The following is a 20,135-nucleotide window of genomic DNA, read 5'->3' as shown; positions in this document are numbered from 1 at the left end:
GGTGCTCCACACGTCACAAGCCTGTCTCACAGAGCAAAGGGGGGGGCAATTAGAATATCTCCAATTGGCATAAATCAGCACGGGCCATAAACACCACAGTGAAGGGGAACAGAGAGCGAAAAAATTAAATGAGGATGAGGTGATAAAATCATTTCAGATGTGCACTCAGGTGAGAAAAACGAGGAGAGAAAAAGAATGGAGAATAGAGAATTGCTTCCTACTCAGATCAGCTTCCAAATGTCTTGGCGGCGTGGGACTGATTAACACACGCGCACCACGCACAACCAGAAGGAGCCGCAAACAGCTCGGAGATTAGGTTTTACAAGTCTGGACTACAACAGAAATTCATGTCACTTTTGTTTCAAACTGATAGCTCATTTCTAGAGCTCAATTTCAAAAGAGGTTTTTAGCAAAGCAACACTTCAGCTATGATTAGGGGGTTTACATGCTAGAACATGATGTTACTGTGAGAAGGTGGTGTTTTCTTGTTGTGACCTCAACACAGACTACGCTTTGGATACTTTCTCACCGTCCACCTCCAGTAAATCTATTGTTACCAACTGATACCAGCAGCAACGCGTAATCTTACACCTTTACTAACGCTGCAAGAAAACAAGAGATAACTCAAAAATAAATATTACACATTCCTACTCCGTACCCGAGGAAAGACGAACCAAAAGTCTCCTCTTCCAAGTCTCTTTTAGAAAACTAGAGACTCTGATCATAATGGTTCGAACGGGGGGAGGAGGGGGATGCAGAAACAAATGGAGCAATGTCACCAAGTTGCAGGGTCAACATTTCCACTGCACAGATGAGCCTCTGTCCTTTAGGCAGGCAAAATGCATTATTGATCGTTTAGTGCAAGCCAAAGCAATATATACCAAGAATGATAGCCCTATCCGTCTTATTCGTACAACAGATTATATCGTGTGACATTAGTTTATTGGTCAGTGTGGCGCTGAAACGATTAGGTAACTAATGGATGCTCCAACAGAACATTTGTCGAAAACATTAGGTGAGGTGCAAAAGTTTGATTCGATTTTTCTTCTGTTTGACGGACAAACCAAATACCGGTAATCAATTTATTGAGAAAATAATCTGATTTAACGATAATCTAAATAATTGTCATAGAATCTAGAAATATATAATAATGAGGATTGGCTGCTTTCCTATAGTTTATAACATTCTAGATACTTTCTATAATTTTACAAATACAAAACCCCGGCTGAAAAACAGTTAATTTTGAAGTTTAACACACATAATTATGACAGGAGGCAGACTATATACATTTTGCAATTTTCTAAAATTAACAGATGTAAGGCTAGAATGATGACTGCTTGTGTTCAGGACCCAGAGGGTTTGGCTAAGCACTTCTCAGATATCCATCAGCTCACAGATGTCCTTGTGCCGAGGACAGGGCCAGCCCTATTAAAAGTTTCTGAAACACATTTGTACATATCAATAGGTTTTGATCAAAATACTGGAAAGTGCTGACCTATAGCTAAAAGTTAGAGAAGAGAAGAGGATTGAGACACTAATCAAATATAGATGCCTGGTGTCTCCGTAGGCCTGTCCTTTGGCATCTATTAGAATTCCACTTGTCCTTCAGACCCCAACACTTACCTCTGGTCTATTTATATACACACCCCTGGTGTGTGTGTGTGTGTGTGTGTGTGTGTGTGTGTGTGTGTGTGTGTGTGTGTGTGTGTGTGTGTGTGTGTGTGTGTGTGTGCTATACTGCTGACAATAAATTGTCATCAGTCTCCCTTTTGCTTTGCAGGAAAGGAAAAACCTGAGGGAGTTTATTTATATTACATAGCAATACTCTTCAACATGCAAAGTTAAAATGCTGTCTTCTCATTTTTCAGTTCTGCTGTTATTGCCTTTATGTTTTCTTATTCTGTTCCAGTCGTGTTTACAGACGACCACTTTCTGTATTTGCAGAGACCTTTTAAAAACAAGGACCCTGCAAACAAAACTCATAGAATTATTTTATACGGACTCTTATTGCATCTTCTCTTGTCCTATGAGGTCCATGTTTACGTGGACAATAAGTCAATATTACCAACTTCAATCAATCAGATCGAAACAGAATGTGGTGTTGCACAATTCATCGAAGAAATACTGCTTTTGCAGCTGTACAGAAACCAGAAAGTATACCATACTGTAGAGCCACTTGTATGTGCATATTTCATTCCTCCTGTCCGTACTGGCTAGAAAAATATCCCTTCTTAATTCAATAGCAGAGGAACTAATGGGTGGACAAAACCCACTCCGTCTTTATTGTGTGCAAACATCTATCCCGAAGTGCATCTTAAGTTACTATTGAGGCTTTGAATTGTTCAAACAAAGTTGGTCTTTTCAAAACAAAATGTCCTTTTTGTGTTTTCGTGCTGAGCGGCAGGGGAGGGATTTCAAAAAAGGCTTAATGTTTGACGATACCCACTTGATTTGTCTAGCGGAGACTGCTGAATCCTCATAATAGCTTCAGATTAAATTTAGAGGTCATTTTCCACACAGAAGGAGAACTGTAGTGGGGATCTTCTCATAGCCAGACAGGGAGAACGACTACAGCGACCATTCCTTCAATGTACATGTTTGTTTGTAGACATGACGAAGACAAACTTGAACAAAATGTGAATTAATCCTTTAAATTAAATCATCTTTAAACAAGCTGTCACACACAGAGCTTATTTTATCCATGTGCTCAGAACAAATGGCTGGATGTAATAGAGGGACGGAGGCCGAGTAGTAAAGACAGCAGGCAAAAGTAGCAGAAAACAAGAGTGAGTGTTCCTGTCCCTCCTTTGAATGTGGGGCACAAAAAAGCCTAAAGGAGAAGAGCTAAGTAAATGTACACACAGACACACACAGATACACACACACACCAAGTGTTCTTATTTGTATTCCTGTGATCTGGAGCCTGGGTTCTCTGGCAGACACTGATATATCAACAGCATGAATATTCATTCAGTATCGTCAGAGTGGCAAGTTTCACCAGCCTCTTCTCTTCTCACGTACGCGGCAGCGGAGACGGTCGTCAAAAATAAATCACTCCGATTGGCTGTTTAGCTTCAGTGAATCAATGCACTAGAAGAGAAACGGAAGTGAGGTAAGCAAACAAACGACCTAAGTCAAGAGGGCACACACAGAAGGTGTTTATTTTTCATCTTCATCTTATCTGAATATAAGATTCTTTACAACATCTGGAATTAAACAATGGAAGAACAACTGATCAGCACGATGAAAAAGGAAGGAAAACGCTATTTCTTGTTTGTATATACGCAGTCAGAGTTCTTCCGGTTGCATCGTTTGAGTGGCGAATACAGACTACCGCCGCCTGCTGGTGAGGAGAGTTATTGCCACTCACGCAGGCGCAGTGCATGCGTGCTTGTTGGCCTTTGGCTGTAGTTGTTGCGGTGCATTCAAGTGCAACTTTTTGGCCAGCTGTCGTCACTAGTACTTTTATGTCGGCTTAGTGTCTGGGCCTTAAGTAGAAGTTCATCTCTGTCTCTTTCCTGCTGTGATTGAAGCCGCTTATCAATCATTTCCTGGTTGATTTACTGGTGCAGCGGATCTCCTGGTAGATTAATCACATCGGTCTGAAAGCCTTTTTATGTTTGAGCAGCTTCACTGAGGAAACCTGTGAATGCATGCACACACACACACACACACACACACACAGTCAGTCAGTCAGTCAGTTCTCAGATGCCCTCGTTCAGCCATTAAAGACTAGATTAGCTAGAATCTAATCTGTTAAAGACATCTAGTAAATAATTTAGAAGCTATATTTCTCCACAAAAACACCATTATTGGACTTTTAGTTGATGCTGTCGACATCATTGGAGTGGGTGTACGAATCCCCCTCACCGTTTGTAGGTGGGAAGCTATTAATAACCTCTTAAGGGGTGGGGGAATTTACACGAAAATACCTACAAACGACATACCCAAAGTAAATTGAAAGCTGCTCTTCAACCATTTGCACCAGCTGCATGATTTTGGTCTCATTCAAAAGATAACTCTCTTTGTGTTCTTGCAAAACATTGAAGAATCACTCCAAGTGCTTCTGGCACTGAGTAATAGTGGTCTGAATATACTGCATTTTGAAGAAAATACACTCCGCCTGAAGTTTGTTGTTGAAAAAGATGCCTGAAGATGGAAAACACAATAAAAACATAGATGCAAGTGTTATGAAGGTTGTAAGAAACCCATCGAAGCTCCGATTGGCTTAAATGAAGTGTCAATCTAACGCTAAGAGCCCGCGCAACAACCAGGAAGTGTATGAACCGCGATGAGCGCGCAAGATATTAAGTTATGACTGTTTATGATCAGCTGATTTCACAGATTGCAACACCTGTTCATGGACTTTTATCGATGTTCACAGTGGATATCTTTTTACCGAAAACGAACGTGTGGACATCTGGCAATGCCTTAGGAGCGTCTTTTTCAAAATATTGCTGAAAAGAGGGTATTTATGAGGCTTTATAGGTAAGTGGGCTCAAAGTTATGATTGAGTGTACTTGCTAGTTTGAGGAGCTGATTGTACCGCTGTTGTGATTTTCATCTAAATAGACAAGTTTCTGGGCGCTCTCACGCTCTCACTCACTCTCACTGCAAGCACAATGCAAATCACGACACGGCGATACAGTATCACTCAGTCTCAGTGAAACCTTGTCCTTCTTCTTTTCAGACTTACTTCTTTCAGCCTCGACTGAAGGGATGCATGTGGCCTCCGCTTTTGTCACAAGACAGAAAAGGCAATGAAAACATGGTTAGGAAAGGGAAATAAATAGAGATGGAGTACAAAGCTTGCACTCCAAGTCTGATCTAAAGACAACGTTTGAAACACAAAGATTTAGAGATTAAAGGAACGAAATGTGAGATAAGAGACTTTTCCAGTGTACACCCTACTAAAGCTGACCAAACCCAGTTTTCTGTTTACAGATTACCACCTCTGTCGTGCTTGCTGTTTTATAACACCACAATGCCTTCACTGTGGGCCAGACACAAACAGCAAGATAGGAAGGAAGGAAGGCTGGAGCTGTTTACATTAGTAGTAAGTAAACACACACTGGCCTACTGTTCCTCCAGCTCCCCTTCACCTCTATTACTTCTTCCTGCCAGAGGTTAACCCTTTTTACCAAGCCAAGTAGTCATCTACTATCAAATTGGGATACAACATACAACCGTGGCATAAAGCTGGGCAGACACCATTGTTGTTGTTTTCAGATATGCAAAACATCCATCTTATCATCCAACATCCAGATTGCTCAGTCAATTAATCAGGCATTGCCACCACCCTCCAACTGAATGACCAACAACTGCTGATCTAGTGCAAATTCATATCTATACTAAGATGAGTAGAGCGATCAATTTGGGCTTTAAACAGTTGAACAATGTTGTCCAATTCCTCTTATATTCTTCCATCATAAAATACTGAAAAATGTCCGGGACGACATATTCACGTTGCTTGGTATATCTGACCAATGGTCCGAAACCTAAAGAAATTCAGTTTAACGTCATATAATAATAAATAAAAAGAATCCTTTACAAGGGGAAAGGATTCATTGCTTATCGAAAAAGGGACAAAATAATATTCTGTATGTCGGCTAATTGATTAATAATCTTAATAATCATCTCTAAATATAACATCACTGATACAAACACCTGATGATTATTGAAATGCAGATTGCGTCGTCGTCAACTCATACCACCACAAGGCACATCGCGGCACATTCTGCCAAGTGCCGCTTCCACCGTCCTGAGTCGACAGCTTCCTGGACTCCATTCATCCCTTCCTGTGTCCATCCATTCATGATCACTCTCATCTCCATACAGCTGGCTTCTTTGGCACAACATCTCTTTCAATGAAACAACATTGCACACATAAAAAATAAGCCAACAGCGGGCATATGGTGCAAAGTAACTATTCCATATTTCACATACATGCACCTAATTTCCATATACACATACAGCGTGTTGAGCAGCAGCAGCAGCAGGCGGCAGGCTCATAATTGGGGCACCCATAAATAAGGAACAGTGCAAAGCCTGGATTTCTGCTGATTTGTTTTGCAGGAGATGCATGTGTGAATAAATTCATGGCTTTTCCTTTTAATAGCGCCACACTGCTTGTGTCATCTGGATTACTACCTCTCTCTCACACCTAATGTTCTCCTCCTGCATCAGCTCACAACTACACCATCACACTACACTTCTCATCATCTCGCTTTTCATTTATGATCACTCCCCCCCCCCCCCGCCCTCCCCTCCTTACTCGCTTATTCCGGTGCTTCAATCTATATCCTCCTTTTTTTTTCCTTCTTAACCTCACCCCCTTTTCTCTCCCTGTCACTCTGGAGACAGATGTTGCATTTATCACGTTAATTACAAACTGCCTGCCTCTTCTCTCCGCCTGATTAGTGTCATGGAAAAAAAGCCACAAATTAAAGTGCTTCACCAAGGCCTTCATCGACTTGTGCAGGTATACACAAAGTTCATCACAAGGTTATTCAGAAACCAATCCTAACCAGTGTCCTCTTGAGATATGCAATGCTGAAAATGTGACTTTACTTCCCAAGTCCAAACACAAACCACCTCTCACCGACCCCCCCCCCCCCCCACACTCTGCATTCCCATTCATCAGAGAGAAGAAGAAAAAAACACAGCGATCAATGCAAAGCCTGTTTGTGTGTGTGTGTCAGAGCAATACCAAACTGCACTAGCTGATGAACATACAGACATTCATCCACTGCTGCCGCTCTTGTAAAGTTTGCTGAGGAAAGTAAAGGCTTGTGTGTGTGTGTGTGTGTGTGTGTGTGTGTGTGTGTGTATCACTTTGTTGGTCCTCCTTCGGCCAGAACATTGATTAGATTCAATGTACTCCAACTGTCACTGAACCCAAATCAGTTACGGTCTGGATGCAGCGCAGCAAAAAGTCTCATTGGCTCGGTGACCTGCTGATGTTCATTTTCCTTTATTTATACCTTAAACCTAACTTACTCCCTCAGGTTGGATTTGATTTACATGGTAAACGGTATAATGACAGATGATGAGGTGGTGATGAAGACACATGCTGCTCCAGGATGGTTCAAATCTTCAGCACAGCCAAGTTCCCATACAACATAATGAGGACAGGATGTGTAGCCAAAGACCAAACCCAGTGCCCGCTTTCCAAAACAATCCCAAATGGTGCCCATTACAGCTCGGAATTAAACCGTGGGCATTTGGGCTGGCCACGTTCAATAAGCTTTACGTGGAACGCATCCAACGACTCTGCTTTCAGTATGGTCCAGCTAATAAATTGAATTGATGCTTGTATAGATTATACTGCGGAATAAACTTGCCCACGTAGGGAATCATTTTGGATTTACCATGCTTCTACTCATTTCACTTTTGGTTTGCAAGCTCTTGACAGCTTCTACATTTGTTGTTGTGCCCGCGTGGAGAGAGGGCTGCAGTCGCAGAGCCAGCAGGCGTCAAGCCACGAATCTCCAAGGCAGCCCAGTTTCCACAGCAGGTGCAGCACCATGATGGGGCAGGCCCAGTCCACTTTGACCTGTCCACTATTTCCAGCCGTAAACACAACTGCCCCCCAAGGGACTGCCTGCTAAGAATAGAAGAAGGATAACTCAGCCTGCACACATTTTTTCCATTATTTTGTCTTTTGCAATTCTCCAAACTTTTTTGACTAAGGAAAGCTGAAGATTTTCCCACCATCGCTTTAGTAAACTCTCAAGCTTTTATTGAGCTGCCATCGAGCGGCTACTAGAGTAACTGCTGTGCTGCCAGTACAACTAATGATTATATTCATGCTGCTGATTATTTTCTCAATTATTCCTTTAGGCTTTAAGACGTCTACAAATGTCCTTTTTTTCCGGCCCAACCGTCCAAAGCACAACGATATTCAGTTTTCAATGACACAACAGCAAATCCTCACACTAGAGAAGCAATTTGTCATTTTGCTTGAAGAATTATCTAAACATTTACTCAATCATCAAAATAGCTGCCGGATAATTTCCTGATGATCGTCTAATTGATTTATCGACTATTTGTTTCAGCTCTAGTCCTGACTCCACTGTTTTGCAAGACAAACTAATGTTAACTGGGGTCATGTGTACGACAGACTGACACCGTCACTCAAACATACATTGTGGCAGTATACATGCATCTGCAGGGCCCCGAAGGAGTGCGCTCTGTCAAGACTCTGTGTTCAGTCTGCGAGAACCAGAAGATGATGGGTGTTCTTTGCACGGTGCTGGAGAGCGTGTGCCATCTTCAGAAGACATTATGATTTAGGGTGTGTGTGTGTGTGTGTGTGTGTGTGTGTGTGTTGTAAAAGTCGTGGACTTCCCTCAGGACTGGAGGCAGCAGACTCTTTAATATTTCAGAGCGGTGATAAATAAGTCAGACAGACTGCAGAGAGATAAGGTGACTGTGTGGGTAGGGGTGAGGACGGGTGGGGTGGGGTGGGGTGGGGTGGGGTAGATGGAGAACGCGAAGGAGAAAAGGGGAAACGGATATAGCGAGGTGGAGAGAAATATCAACAAACAAAAAAAGGTAATAGAGCAAAAGGTCAGAGAAGACATGGAGAAAAGGAATGGGGAAAACAGAAAATACTTCTTATGCTATAAAAAGGCACGACAGCCAAACATCCAGACACCTTTGGCAAAAAGGGAAATATCTGATATACTGACAGTAAACTTACTATTAGCATTTAAAACACCAGGCACAGCAAGTAATGTACTTCCTCACATATCCCTAATACACTCCCTTGACAATACTGACCTGGACACACGAAAGGTGAATGATTTCTAAGGACAAAAGAGATCAGAGGGGGTTTAGAAAGAAACTGGAGAGAAGAGATGTGTATGTAAGGCGGAAGGAAGGAGAGTAGATGAAGAGGGAGGAGGGAGGAGGGAGGAGAAGGGAAGGAGAGAAAACAGAGACAGTTAGTGTGGGGAAAAGGTCAACAGAGACAGAGAGCAAGTGTGAGGGAGAAGATAAAAAATAAATAAAAAATAGAATAAAGAGGTGGGAAAGTATGTCATGCTTTCTCGGGGGAGAGAACTGCCTCATGCTGCCGCGGCCTTCAGTCTGACAGACTTTTGATCAGAAGATGAAGAAACCGCCACTGGCACTTACACAATCTAACTCACAGTGTACAGTTACAGTATGTTTAGCCTCTATCTGTCAACTCTTTGCTTCACACGGACTCGTCATGCCTCTGAATCTACAAACCTTCTGTCTAACACGAGTTATGCTGCAAGCCTGGGAAATCTTAAGGCTATATGTGCAAAGCGTTGCCTCTCAGCATCCATGTTTTTATTTTCATCTCCTCTGAAAGAAACCACTTGTTCCCCGACTTTTCTACACCTCCAAATAGCAGCTTTAAGCTGCCCCTTCCACTATCTTCATTTACACTTCTGCAACCCTGTAGTATTTGTATTTGTTTCTCAGGCTTCTTCATCAATCCCTCTCCTCTTTTCTCCTCTCCTGCCCTCTCTACATCTGTCCCGCCTCTATCCTTATCTCTCCTGACCCGACTGAGTGCACTTATCATCCGTGCCATCGTTTTCCTCACCCTGAATTAAGCATCCCTCTTCCTCTTCCTCGCAACATACAGACTTCACAGGATAACAAATACATGCAGGTACTGGATGTGTGCACTAGAAGGAGGGGGAAATCTAAAAATATCAATAAGTCCCAACAGGAAGGGAAAGAAGAATTAATTGGGGAAATAAATAAATACAGACGGGTGGGAGATGGATGATGAAGAAAAAAAAGGAAAGTGAATCCATAGAGAGAATGTATAGTCCCAATATCCCCAGTGGGATTAGTGTAAATCTAATCTACCCTGCTGTCTCTACTGCTCCTTTTAGCCTGGGTTTAGAGACGCTCAGGAAGAGAGCAGGGATCCTGAGAGCCTTGAGCTGTTAGCATTAGCTCACGTCAGCAAAAGCTTCCTCTGCACCACACTAATCAATTACCAACCTTGCTCATCTGCCTCTAAACTTCCCATCCACTCCGAGCCGTCACCCCACACACACACACACAGCTCCTTTAACAGAGACCCATTTACAAACACACCTTAATGTATTTTCTATATCTGCCGTCCTAATGGGTAGTGCGCCAGTGTCTGTGGCAGGAACTTATCTTATCATCAACACATTATTCCAATAAACATCTTTAGTGCAATAACCTGCCATGGCTATATGGGAAGAGTTCGAACGGGATTAGATGTAGGAGTCATTTTCAAAACACAAACCATTCTCCAGTTCCAACTTCTCAAAATCTTACTTTTCTCTGTATTACATGATTGTAAAGTTTATATTTTTGGGGGTTTTTGACTGTTCGAATAAAAGAAGCAATTTGAAGACGTCACCTTTGATGGACATTGGCATTTTTACAGTTTTTCTGATATTGTATAGTCAAGCAGTTAAGTTAATGTAAAGAAAATAATTTGCAGATTAAATTCAGTAATGATAACAATAATACATAGTGCCAAAAATGTAATAAAAATATATTAGGCCAAAATATTTACATTTACTTGTCAGTAAGAAGAATGGTAAACATATTAAAACATGGTTTAAAGTAAAAGGTTTAATTCCATGTTAGCATTAACTTCTGTTATGCATTGAGAAACAGTTCGATGATGAGACAACTGTACTAAAACATTATACATCGGCAAATGCCTAGCACCGATATAAGAACTTGGATGTTACCATGAAAACTGTGTTTCAGAGCAGTTATGTCACTGGGGTCAGAGCATGTGAACAACCCATTTCTAATTTTCAGAATGAGGCCAACGATACCTCCGGAGGCCTCAAACATTAAACTCTGGCAGCCAGTAGATAGCCATGTCCCAGTCAGTAATAGGCTAAGTGCGAGGTTTACACTCAGCTTGCTAGTTGTGGCCTTTAGCCACTGTTGATTACAAACAAAAGGTTGGACAAACCCAGATTGGAATCAACTTTAAATCCCTTTGGAAGATTACGTTTATTCACTGCAGTTAGTAAACTACCCTGATGAACATGTCGGCTTCATCTGCAATCTGTTGGCAAATTACTCAATCTGCTTCTCTATCCCTCTTCCTTGTTTTGTATTTTTCATTTTCTCCCCAACCCCATATGTTTTCTCCTTAGTACTAACAACTTTATCCAACCCTTACACAGCAGATGGTTCACCAGAAAGCTTTACCAGTGTTAAATTGCCCCGCACCACCATTCTCAGTAAGCACCCTGAAAAAAAGATGGCACCACAGAGAAAAACAACAGGGAGAAAACAACTCTAAGGGCCATAATCAACAGTACATGGTACCACACACACACACACACACACACACACACACACACACACACACACACACACACACACACACACACACACACACACACACACACACACACACACACACACACACACACACACACACACACACACACACACACACACACACACACACACACACACACACACACACACACACACACACACACACACACACACACACACACACACACACACACACACACACACACACACACACACACTGTGGAGTCCGATCCGCTCTTATCCCGTGAGCCTTTGTTACAATGTGAATTAAAGACAACCTGGCTCAGGGTTGGTTCACCGCAGAGTGTATTTTAAGGTTTGTAGCTCTCAGTGAATACAAACCATGTGCAAATATCAAACATTCATATCGGCTGCATTCCTCCTGTCTGGATGGATCGATGTCTGGAAGGCTGTGCAGCACATGTGTGCGGCAGACCGGAACACAAACTTAAAAAATAAAATAAAAAAAAGGTACACACCAACATGTGGACTCATACATTCAGCGTAAGTCATGATAAAATTCATTCTACAATTAAAAAACAAACGTTTGATTTTTTTTTTTACCTGAGAGAACTTCGATTTAAAAAAATGCTCAAATGGGTATGTCCAACTTGTGGATATGTAGAGTGACAAGAGGCAGTGACGGACACAACCAGGAGGACGGTTTCTCCGTTTACCAGGATGCACCTGCCCTTACCACGGGCCCATCTGGCCAACGAGAAGAGAGAAAGAGCCACAACTGTGAGCGTTACAAAAATCACAGCCCCGTCTCTTTTTTTATACACAATCACACCAATGTCGCTAACTCTGAACAGCTGCGACTAGCTACCTTCTCTCAGCCAACATTCTTCTCCCGCCGTCCTTCACTGCCAAGACAGCGAGCAGGCAAACTCCAACTGACTCATCTATTTTCTCAATCACACAGAGACAAACAAACAGTTGTGGAGCTGCCGCTGGCCTACAAACGGAGGCTCCTATAGTCAGACTCAAATTGTAGACGATACTGCATTCATTCATTTCACATAACTGCCTTCCACGTGAAGAATGTCCCCCTTTTCAAAACAAAGTGTAGATTAGACCGAGCAGCCCAGGCAATCCCTCCCATGTGATTTGATTTAGAGACTGCTAATCAGTAAACAGACCAAAAACACACATAAGATTGAACAATCTAATAGCTCTGCTTTGGAAGAAATATAGCATTAGGCGAGCATTATGCATTCAGAGCCAGACTTGTAGCTTTGCAACGTCTAGAATTGGATTTTAAACCTACAATTCCAACACAATCAGCATGCTTGGCATCTAGGGAACACATAACATGGGGTCGTGGCGACAGAGTGTGGCAAGCAGCCGAGGTAAGTGTGGGCACAGTGGGGTCTGGGGAGATGCTATAATGGGGGGACAGCAGGTTGACATGGCCTTGGAGATGGCGTTTTTTTGTGGCCCATACCTTCACTGCCAACCGGCTAAGAGAGAGGACGAGATGGAAGGAGGGGGGAAAAATAGGTGAAAAGAGAAAACAGGGTGATGTGGGGTGACAAGGGGGGGGATTTGGCAACCAAACACAACAGCTCCATTACTAAACCCACCTTTCAGCACCATGTCAGCTCAAACTAGCCCCACTGGGAGAGGAGTGAAGTGGAAAGAGGACAAAGAGCAGCTAAACACCGTGAAGCTCCAACTTCCAAGACCTCCTCTCAAAAAACTCAACATGCACATGTGATGTGAACAATGACCTTGTGGCTTCCTTCTCCTTGGAGGTGCCTGTATATTTAGTCAGGGGGGTTTAGCAGAAGTGTTTGACAGAGAGGGTGTTAAATTATTGAGCAGGCGCAGCCAGCAGGGAAGGATGGCACGCTGAGGCTGAAGAAGGCATTCTTATCTGGCGCTACATGCTGTTGGCAAACACACACATAATCCTGTCACACAGACACAAACACCTATCAAACCAGAAAAGTACATGTTCTTTTGAACCACTTAAATGATCTCATCTTAAGAGAAGAGAATGTTTTTACATGTTGACACCGAGGCAAAAACATTATTAAAATAAGTTGATTTTCTGAATGACATTTATGTTATGGAAAAGGATGACAGTGGAAAAGAAGAGATGATAGATGCTAACTCCAGAGCTAAACATTTAAGTTGCATGACAAGCAAACAGCTCCATTCATCCGTTTATTTGGAGAGTTTCACTCCGTGACTCCACTCCTCAGTTGCTCCCGACAGTCCTCTCGCTACAAGGAAAACAAACCTCACCACCGGGGACAAATTACTAAAAAGGTCAGAAGACTTTTCAGGAGAGTCCTCAAGCTCTGTGGTCTCCTCCCTGCTGCACTAGTATTTTCCAGCAGAAGTTGACCTCTCATGTGCTTTCCACTTTCTGCTTCACTTGACATCAAGGGAGGGCCGAAATGTTGAGCGCACAACTGACAGAAGTGGGTACAGAAGGACAGTACTAATGAGCAATTGTGCTGATCCTCATTAGATGAATTCCTCTCGTTTGCCCTGTGCAGTCAATGTGCAGCGTAAACTGCTTGAGCTTCCAAAAATACAGTCCCACCAAAGGACTTTTCAGTGTTTGACTGAAACCCTGCTACTGATGCTCCTGCAGTGCAAATGTACCAAACATGGTCATGTCATGGTTTATAGAAGTGAATGAGCTGGCCGGTGAAACCACATCAGCAGAGGGATTTATGTCCTTAAAACGGCAATAACTGATTATATTAGGGGGTATCAGAAACAAGCTGTAAACACAGCACGGACATATTATTATCACCCTTTAAGTTGATATGGCAAACGTGCAAGCTGTTGCCTATTTACACATCAAGCAGATACGCAGCAACACTTTGAATCATGCTTGTGACCACCTGATGAATGTAAATCCAATATTGACTCTCCTTTTAGCTCTGTTTTGGTCTCCACCAACTCCTGAGGGAAATATCTGGCTCTTTAGCTGTTAAATGCTCCACTATGTTTACCAACTACTTGCTATATTTGGTGTTGGGTAGGTAGTGTACAGTGAGTTTTTAGAGAAATTGCTGAAAACAGCTGCCTACTGTGACCGAAAACAAATCACAATGGTAAAGTTGTTGGCTGTAAAACCAAACAATGAGCCAAAAGGACGCTGTAAAGCGCCGTAGAGCTAAGGGCTTTAACAATTCTAAAATGTTCTGTATTTAGTTTCTTTCAAAATGCATGTTAAGTCCATTTTATAAACTTGCTGAGGGCACGGATTGAGGACGTGATGTGAAATAGTGCGAAGCAGGTGTCTAGTCCTGATAGGCCTTCGGCATTTCAGTCTCTTACAGTGAAGTCGTCTCTCCCTGGAAGACCAGATAACACCAAACTGCCCCTCTCATCTCTGTGAGAGTCCTCCACGTCCATGAAGGAGAAGCAGTGCACCTTCCTTGCAACACATAAATATTAATGCACTCACGCACACAATGCTGCCCCTTGGTCTTCACACACACACACACACACACACACACACACTCCCTCTCTTGTTTGCTCTCTCTCCCTCTCTCTCTCCCTCTCTCTCTCTCTCTCTATAATCCTGTAATGCCAACAGTGCAATTAGTGACATGCCGGCTCTTTCTTTCATCCCTTTAGTGAGAGCGTACTGTGGAGGAATTCAAACTGTAACCCACCCCATGCTCCTGGACTAAAAACACAAATCATGCACATAAACACATTAAAAAAGCTGAAATTCAATCACCAGCTTTTCTGACTATAAAATGTCCTTCATTGTGAAGTGGCAAAGAAGGTGACCTATGCTGCAACACTTCTTCAATTGCTCTCAAAAGTCCAGTCTGCTTTGCAATTCAAGAAATGATTAAGGACGTTGAAAATGAACTGGCCATTCAGCCTGAATGTGAAGCAAAGGTGAACGAAGGACAAGCTAAGAGCTGAATAAAGAGAGAGGATCCCTCTAAAACTGTTCATCGTCCCTGTGGTGTTAACGCTTTTTCTACTTCTTTACTATGCGCTCACCGATCGCCTCCTACAAAGTTAGAGATATATCACAACCCACTCACAAACAAACACCACGGATCGAAACTACATGAAAGAGTATGCCGTGATAGAAACATAAATCAGAACAAAAGCTAAAAGGATGGCAAAACAGAAAGAGCAGCCCCCGCACACAAGTTAAACAGCCTTGTTGTGAATGTGAATGTCTTCTCTGCACTCTACAGTTAAAAGTAATTTTGCGGCGCCTGAAGCCACAACCTGACTGTGAGGCAGGGAAGAGCAGAGTACGGCTGGCTCTACACAGGCCAGGAAGGAATAAATGGTGCATGTTGCCGTTATATGGATGGAGAGCCCAGGGTGATCACTTTCATGCAGGTTATTCCCATGTGTCAGCTAAAAATCAATCTCCATTTAACAGATAAATCGCCTCCTTGAGCCATCACCTAATGTGACCGGGACCGCCGATGGATGTGTCCACATTAAAAACTGAATGTAAGAATTGAAAATTGAATTTGCGTTGGTGTGTGTGTGTAAGTGGGTGTGTCGAGATCGAGAAAGAAAGAAGAAAAAAAAAAAGGATATTTCTGGTAATAAACTTGCTAAACTTTTATATCCTCAAACATGCTTGACCGACAGGATTCGAATAAACCCAGACCATGTTGCAAATGTAAATTGACACGGTTAAGTATAGTTTGACATTTTGGGAGCTTTCTTGAAGTGAGAGACGAGAAGATCGATACCTCTCATGTTTGCATGCCAAGTACGCAGCTGGAGTCAGGTGGAGATTAACTTATTTTAGCAGAACGACTGGAAGCATGGGGGAAATCGCTAGCCTGCCTGTCAAAAGTGAAAAAATACACCTACCACCTACTAATTCTTATATTGTCTTTGTTTAATCCGAACACGTAGCTCCAGCTCCATAAGTGATGCACAGACATGAGAATGATATCGATCTTCTTATCTATTTCTTGGCAAGAGAGCAAATAATCGCATTTCCCAAAACTATGTCTAAAACTGCACTTACCCCAAGGTCTGTCATTAAAGATGCATTAAGTGTGATTTCATACATAGTGCAAAATATCCATTATCTACATTGCTTTGCCAGTCAGTACTAATGAAACAGGGATTACGTCAGGTGCTGTGATTTCCATCTTTCAAAAGCTCCATTTACAGCCTGTGCTCTTTCACAACACACACACACACACACACACACACACACACACCTGCTACTTGCCTTTACAATAACAATGTATGAATGCGTTACACGGAGACAAGACAGGACATGCTTTCTAAATCCATAAACGCACAAGGATGAGGCTTTATTATATTGAAAACTGCTTTTTGACCCCAAACCACATAATTATGAGAAGTTGCTGCTTTTCTTGGTCTCATGTGAGAGGTCACATCGAGCTTTAGGAAATTTCTCTTTTTTCTAACAATTTATAGATTAATCAAGATTATTAAGAGCAGAGTAATCAATAATAAAACATAAGTAGTTGCAGACTGATTGCATTTGAATCCACCACCTCTTCCCTTGAGGTTTATGTTGAATCTTGGCTCTAATAAGTTGGCACACTCATATCCCACTGTAAATGACTTTTATGTTCATTACAGGTTTTGTGTCTTGGATGCTAGATAGATATTGACACAAGTCCGACAATTCCTTAATGACTGTGTGTGTGTGCTTTGGATGAGCAGAGTGTGTGTGTGTGTGTGGAGAGAAATGAAGACACCTCACTAATTAGCCAACTGAGGCAGCCAGTGTTCCTGGTGTTGCCTTGAGCCACAATGCATCCCTCTGCTTTATTCCATGCCCTCTGGCTAACGACGACAACAACAACAACAACTCTAGATTCGCTAAAGAGAGGAAGTTGTTTCTGAAGGCTGCTGTCTGGCAACCATTTCACACACTTCAAAAGAGGGCGTGGGAATGAAAACAGACCAAATTGTTGCCCATGGACATGCAGCGATAAAACAGCTTCTCGCCTACATGGGCAAATCTGAACCCTCTCGTCTTGCTCCTACCCTCACCATAGATTCTCTCCCACTCGTTTTCTCCTTTTTCTGTCACATAATATACAAACATCAGTCTCCTATTCACTATTTATTTCTCGTCGTCTCTAAACCCTGTGTGTGGTAGCTGCACCAGGGCTCACAGGTTAGGTCGCTGGTCTCTAAAAAGCGACTCCACAGAGGGAAGAAGCACGAGGAAAAAAGGGCCGCAGGGAAAAACAATCCAATGACCACTTTTGGTCAAAAGCTGCAGCAGTCAGCACCGCAGCCTAAAATTTAATTTCCCCTAAAAATAACAGCTATCCTCTATGCCTTTGGCTGCCTATTTTTAGCATGTTATCGTTCAGCCTCAATCAGAACTGAAGACACTCGATGTCAGGCCAAAAACCAGCATGGAGCTCCTCAGCAAGCAGAACTAGCTGATCAAAATATGTAATGCTTAATGTACAAGCTGAAGTATTGAGAAAAGAGGAGAACAGAAGAGACAAAAGCGAAAATGTCCTACCCTGTCACTTACAATTAGTGAATGTTTTCTTCTTCTATGTAGCTCCATCACATTAATACTGTCGGATGAGGTCATGGTTTAAATCATGAGAAATAAGGACAGTGTTCCAGCAAGCAATGACTTCATGATAAATCAGCGGTTTCATTTTCCCGTCAAACCGTGGCGTCATCTCAAATGTCCCTTTAACTGACAACTTTTCTTTTTAAGGGTCTTGTTGTGCTTTGCGAAGCGGTTCCCTGAAAGCACTGCCACGCTCATGTCTATAAACAACAGAAGTTTGCACCAAGAAAGCAGAAAGAAAGGAGATTTCTGAGCAGCAAATGAGTATCGATTGGGGGTGGACAGTGACCAGCAAATCAGTTATTTAATGACCCACAGTTATGCTTTGCTCATAGTATTGAGCTCAGTTAGCTGTGGAGAAGCCTCTGAAGCACACCGATTTGAGATCATCCTCCTCCTTCCAGCTATAATCACGTTAGACCATGGGGTGTATGCTGGCTGACTGAGTCCTGAAAATGTTTTTTTAGCCAAAAAAACACGAGAGATGGATTTTTGGCATGATTTTAAGCTGTAAATAGACAAGATGCAGTTGCATTGCCTTTTGGAAGAGAACAGATTAAGTGTGGGTGAATGTGTGCGCCGGGATGTAGCATGGAATTATGGAATCCTACGCACAGTTGGGGAACCTGGGCCCGTGCTCCACTTATCCACAAATACGCAATGACAATTTAATGCCCACGGCTGGATTAGCAATTGCCTCCACGTGCTGTGTGTCACCTGGTTTGTCCTTGTATGGGAGTATGCACCACTAACACACAATATCAACGGACAGGAAAAGGGCCTTAAAGTGAGTTCTACTTGATTACCATGTCTTAAGGGGGTCTTTAAGTAGAGTAAGTTGAAGACCATCCTCATTATAGTATTGTGCTTATTTGTTACATATTAATAAATGAGAAATCAATCAGTTGACACAGATATTTGGAGCCAATTCAACTCCAACACTGGACTCTAATAATTTCTGATGGACAAGCTTTCTTATTAATTGAATTGTCTGAAAAAATAAATACTTTCATCCAAAAAAATGCCTTTCAAAGTCTAAAGTCTGAGATCACTTAAGGCATTTTAACCCAGAAACTTTAGGGGCCCTTGCAGCTCAGTTTGGGGCCCCTGGGAATCCACACACACACACACACACACACACACACACATGCGTTGCAGAGACAGAGTGAGAGAGCAATGTGGACTAGATGCCTTAAGGAGACACACATATCACTCACCTCTCCTCCATGGCCATCAAAAATCCCAAATATAGAAGGGTGACTCTTGTTGACGATGTCGGTGAGCACCTCGAACCTGTCCTCCATGTGGTCTCGCCGGCCTTGGATGGAGTACACAGCCACGTTGCTGCTCTTGAACTCCCAAGTCTTGGAGAACTCCGCGTCCAGGACGTCCAGCCCGCCGAACCGCTCGTTCTGCATCATCTCCGCCACTTTCCCCTTGACCATCTTGACTGCATCCCGGCTGGACTTCACGATGGTCTTCACTTCGTCCGTGTGGAAGAAGTAACTCCACAGAGCCAGGCTGATACACAGCAGGAACAAGGTCTCCGGTCTGAGCAGAAAATAACGCATGATCCGACCTAACAGAGACAGCAGGGTCATTGTATCCTCTATCATTTATTAATTCACATGCAGGAAATCGCGGCAGGTTGTGTGTCGCTCGCCCCCGCCGCAGGTTTCAGTCCATCGTCGTTGGTGAGAGTGTTTTGGTAGCGGTGGAACAGACACATCTAACCCAGCGTTTCACACCGGGACACAAACAGATTATACTGACTAAACGAGTGACACCTCACTGCGTTTTTGACCGGACACACCAGGCAGGAGGTAAGGTGTTAGCGTACGTACACAGACCGGGGGAACAAACACGATGCTCCGGCTGGTTCCCCTCTAGAATGCAGTCCTGCAGTGAGAGGAGCCGTGGGCAGGTCTCTCCTTGGCCAGCCCCGGTACGGTTCCAAGTCCTGAAATAGCGGTCCGTGCTGAAACCACATTCCCAGCTGCCACACTGGCTGCGACTCTCTGCTGGTGACTGACTATTAAAGCGGAGGTGCTGCCTTCAGGTGCAGCTCGGAATGTCCCACAAACAAGTCAAGTGATCCATTGGAGGATTATGCTGGGTAGTTTAATCTATAATAATACCATGCTTTATTACTTGATTTATTAATGTTCTATTAATAATATAAATCTGAAAAGTAACTAGTAACTAAAGCTATCTAGTAAATGTAGTGGAGTAATACTTACAATATTTGCCTTTAAAATGT

At 42.8% G+C, this 20,135-nt stretch overlaps 1 protein-coding gene across 2 annotated transcripts; it reads right to left on the bottom strand.

Annotated features, from left to right (window-relative positions):
• Positions 1 to 1,375: 1,375 nt before the first annotated feature.
• LOC115018016 (protein phosphatase 1L-like) lies at positions 1,376 to 19,934 on the bottom strand. 2 transcript variants are annotated; one of them, XM_029446810.1, is made up of 2 exons: positions 19,093 to 19,934; positions 1,376 to 1,438 (listed from the first exon to the last, which is right to left on the bottom strand). In XM_029446810.1, exons 1-2 carry the CDS (start codon positions 19,489 to 19,491, stop codon positions 1,391 to 1,393), a joined length of 447 nt encoding a protein of 148 aa, XP_029302670.1. In that variant the 5' UTR covers positions 19,492 to 19,934; the 3' UTR covers positions 1,376 to 1,390. The 2 variants fall into 2 exon arrangements, with proteins under 2 accessions (XP_029302670.1, XP_029302669.1); XM_029446809.1 differs by lacking the exon at positions 1,376 to 1,438 and adding an exon at positions 3,214 to 3,643.
• Positions 19,935 to 20,135: the final 201 nt, after the last annotated feature.

The sequence above is a fragment of the Cottoperca gobio genome, chromosome 13, assembly GCF_900634415.1.
Source record: "Cottoperca gobio chromosome 13, fCotGob3.1, whole genome shotgun sequence".
Classification (NCBI taxonomy): domain Eukaryota; kingdom Metazoa; phylum Chordata; class Actinopteri; order Perciformes; family Bovichtidae; genus Cottoperca; species Cottoperca gobio.
This window is presented reverse-complemented; position numbering and strand designations above follow the sequence as displayed.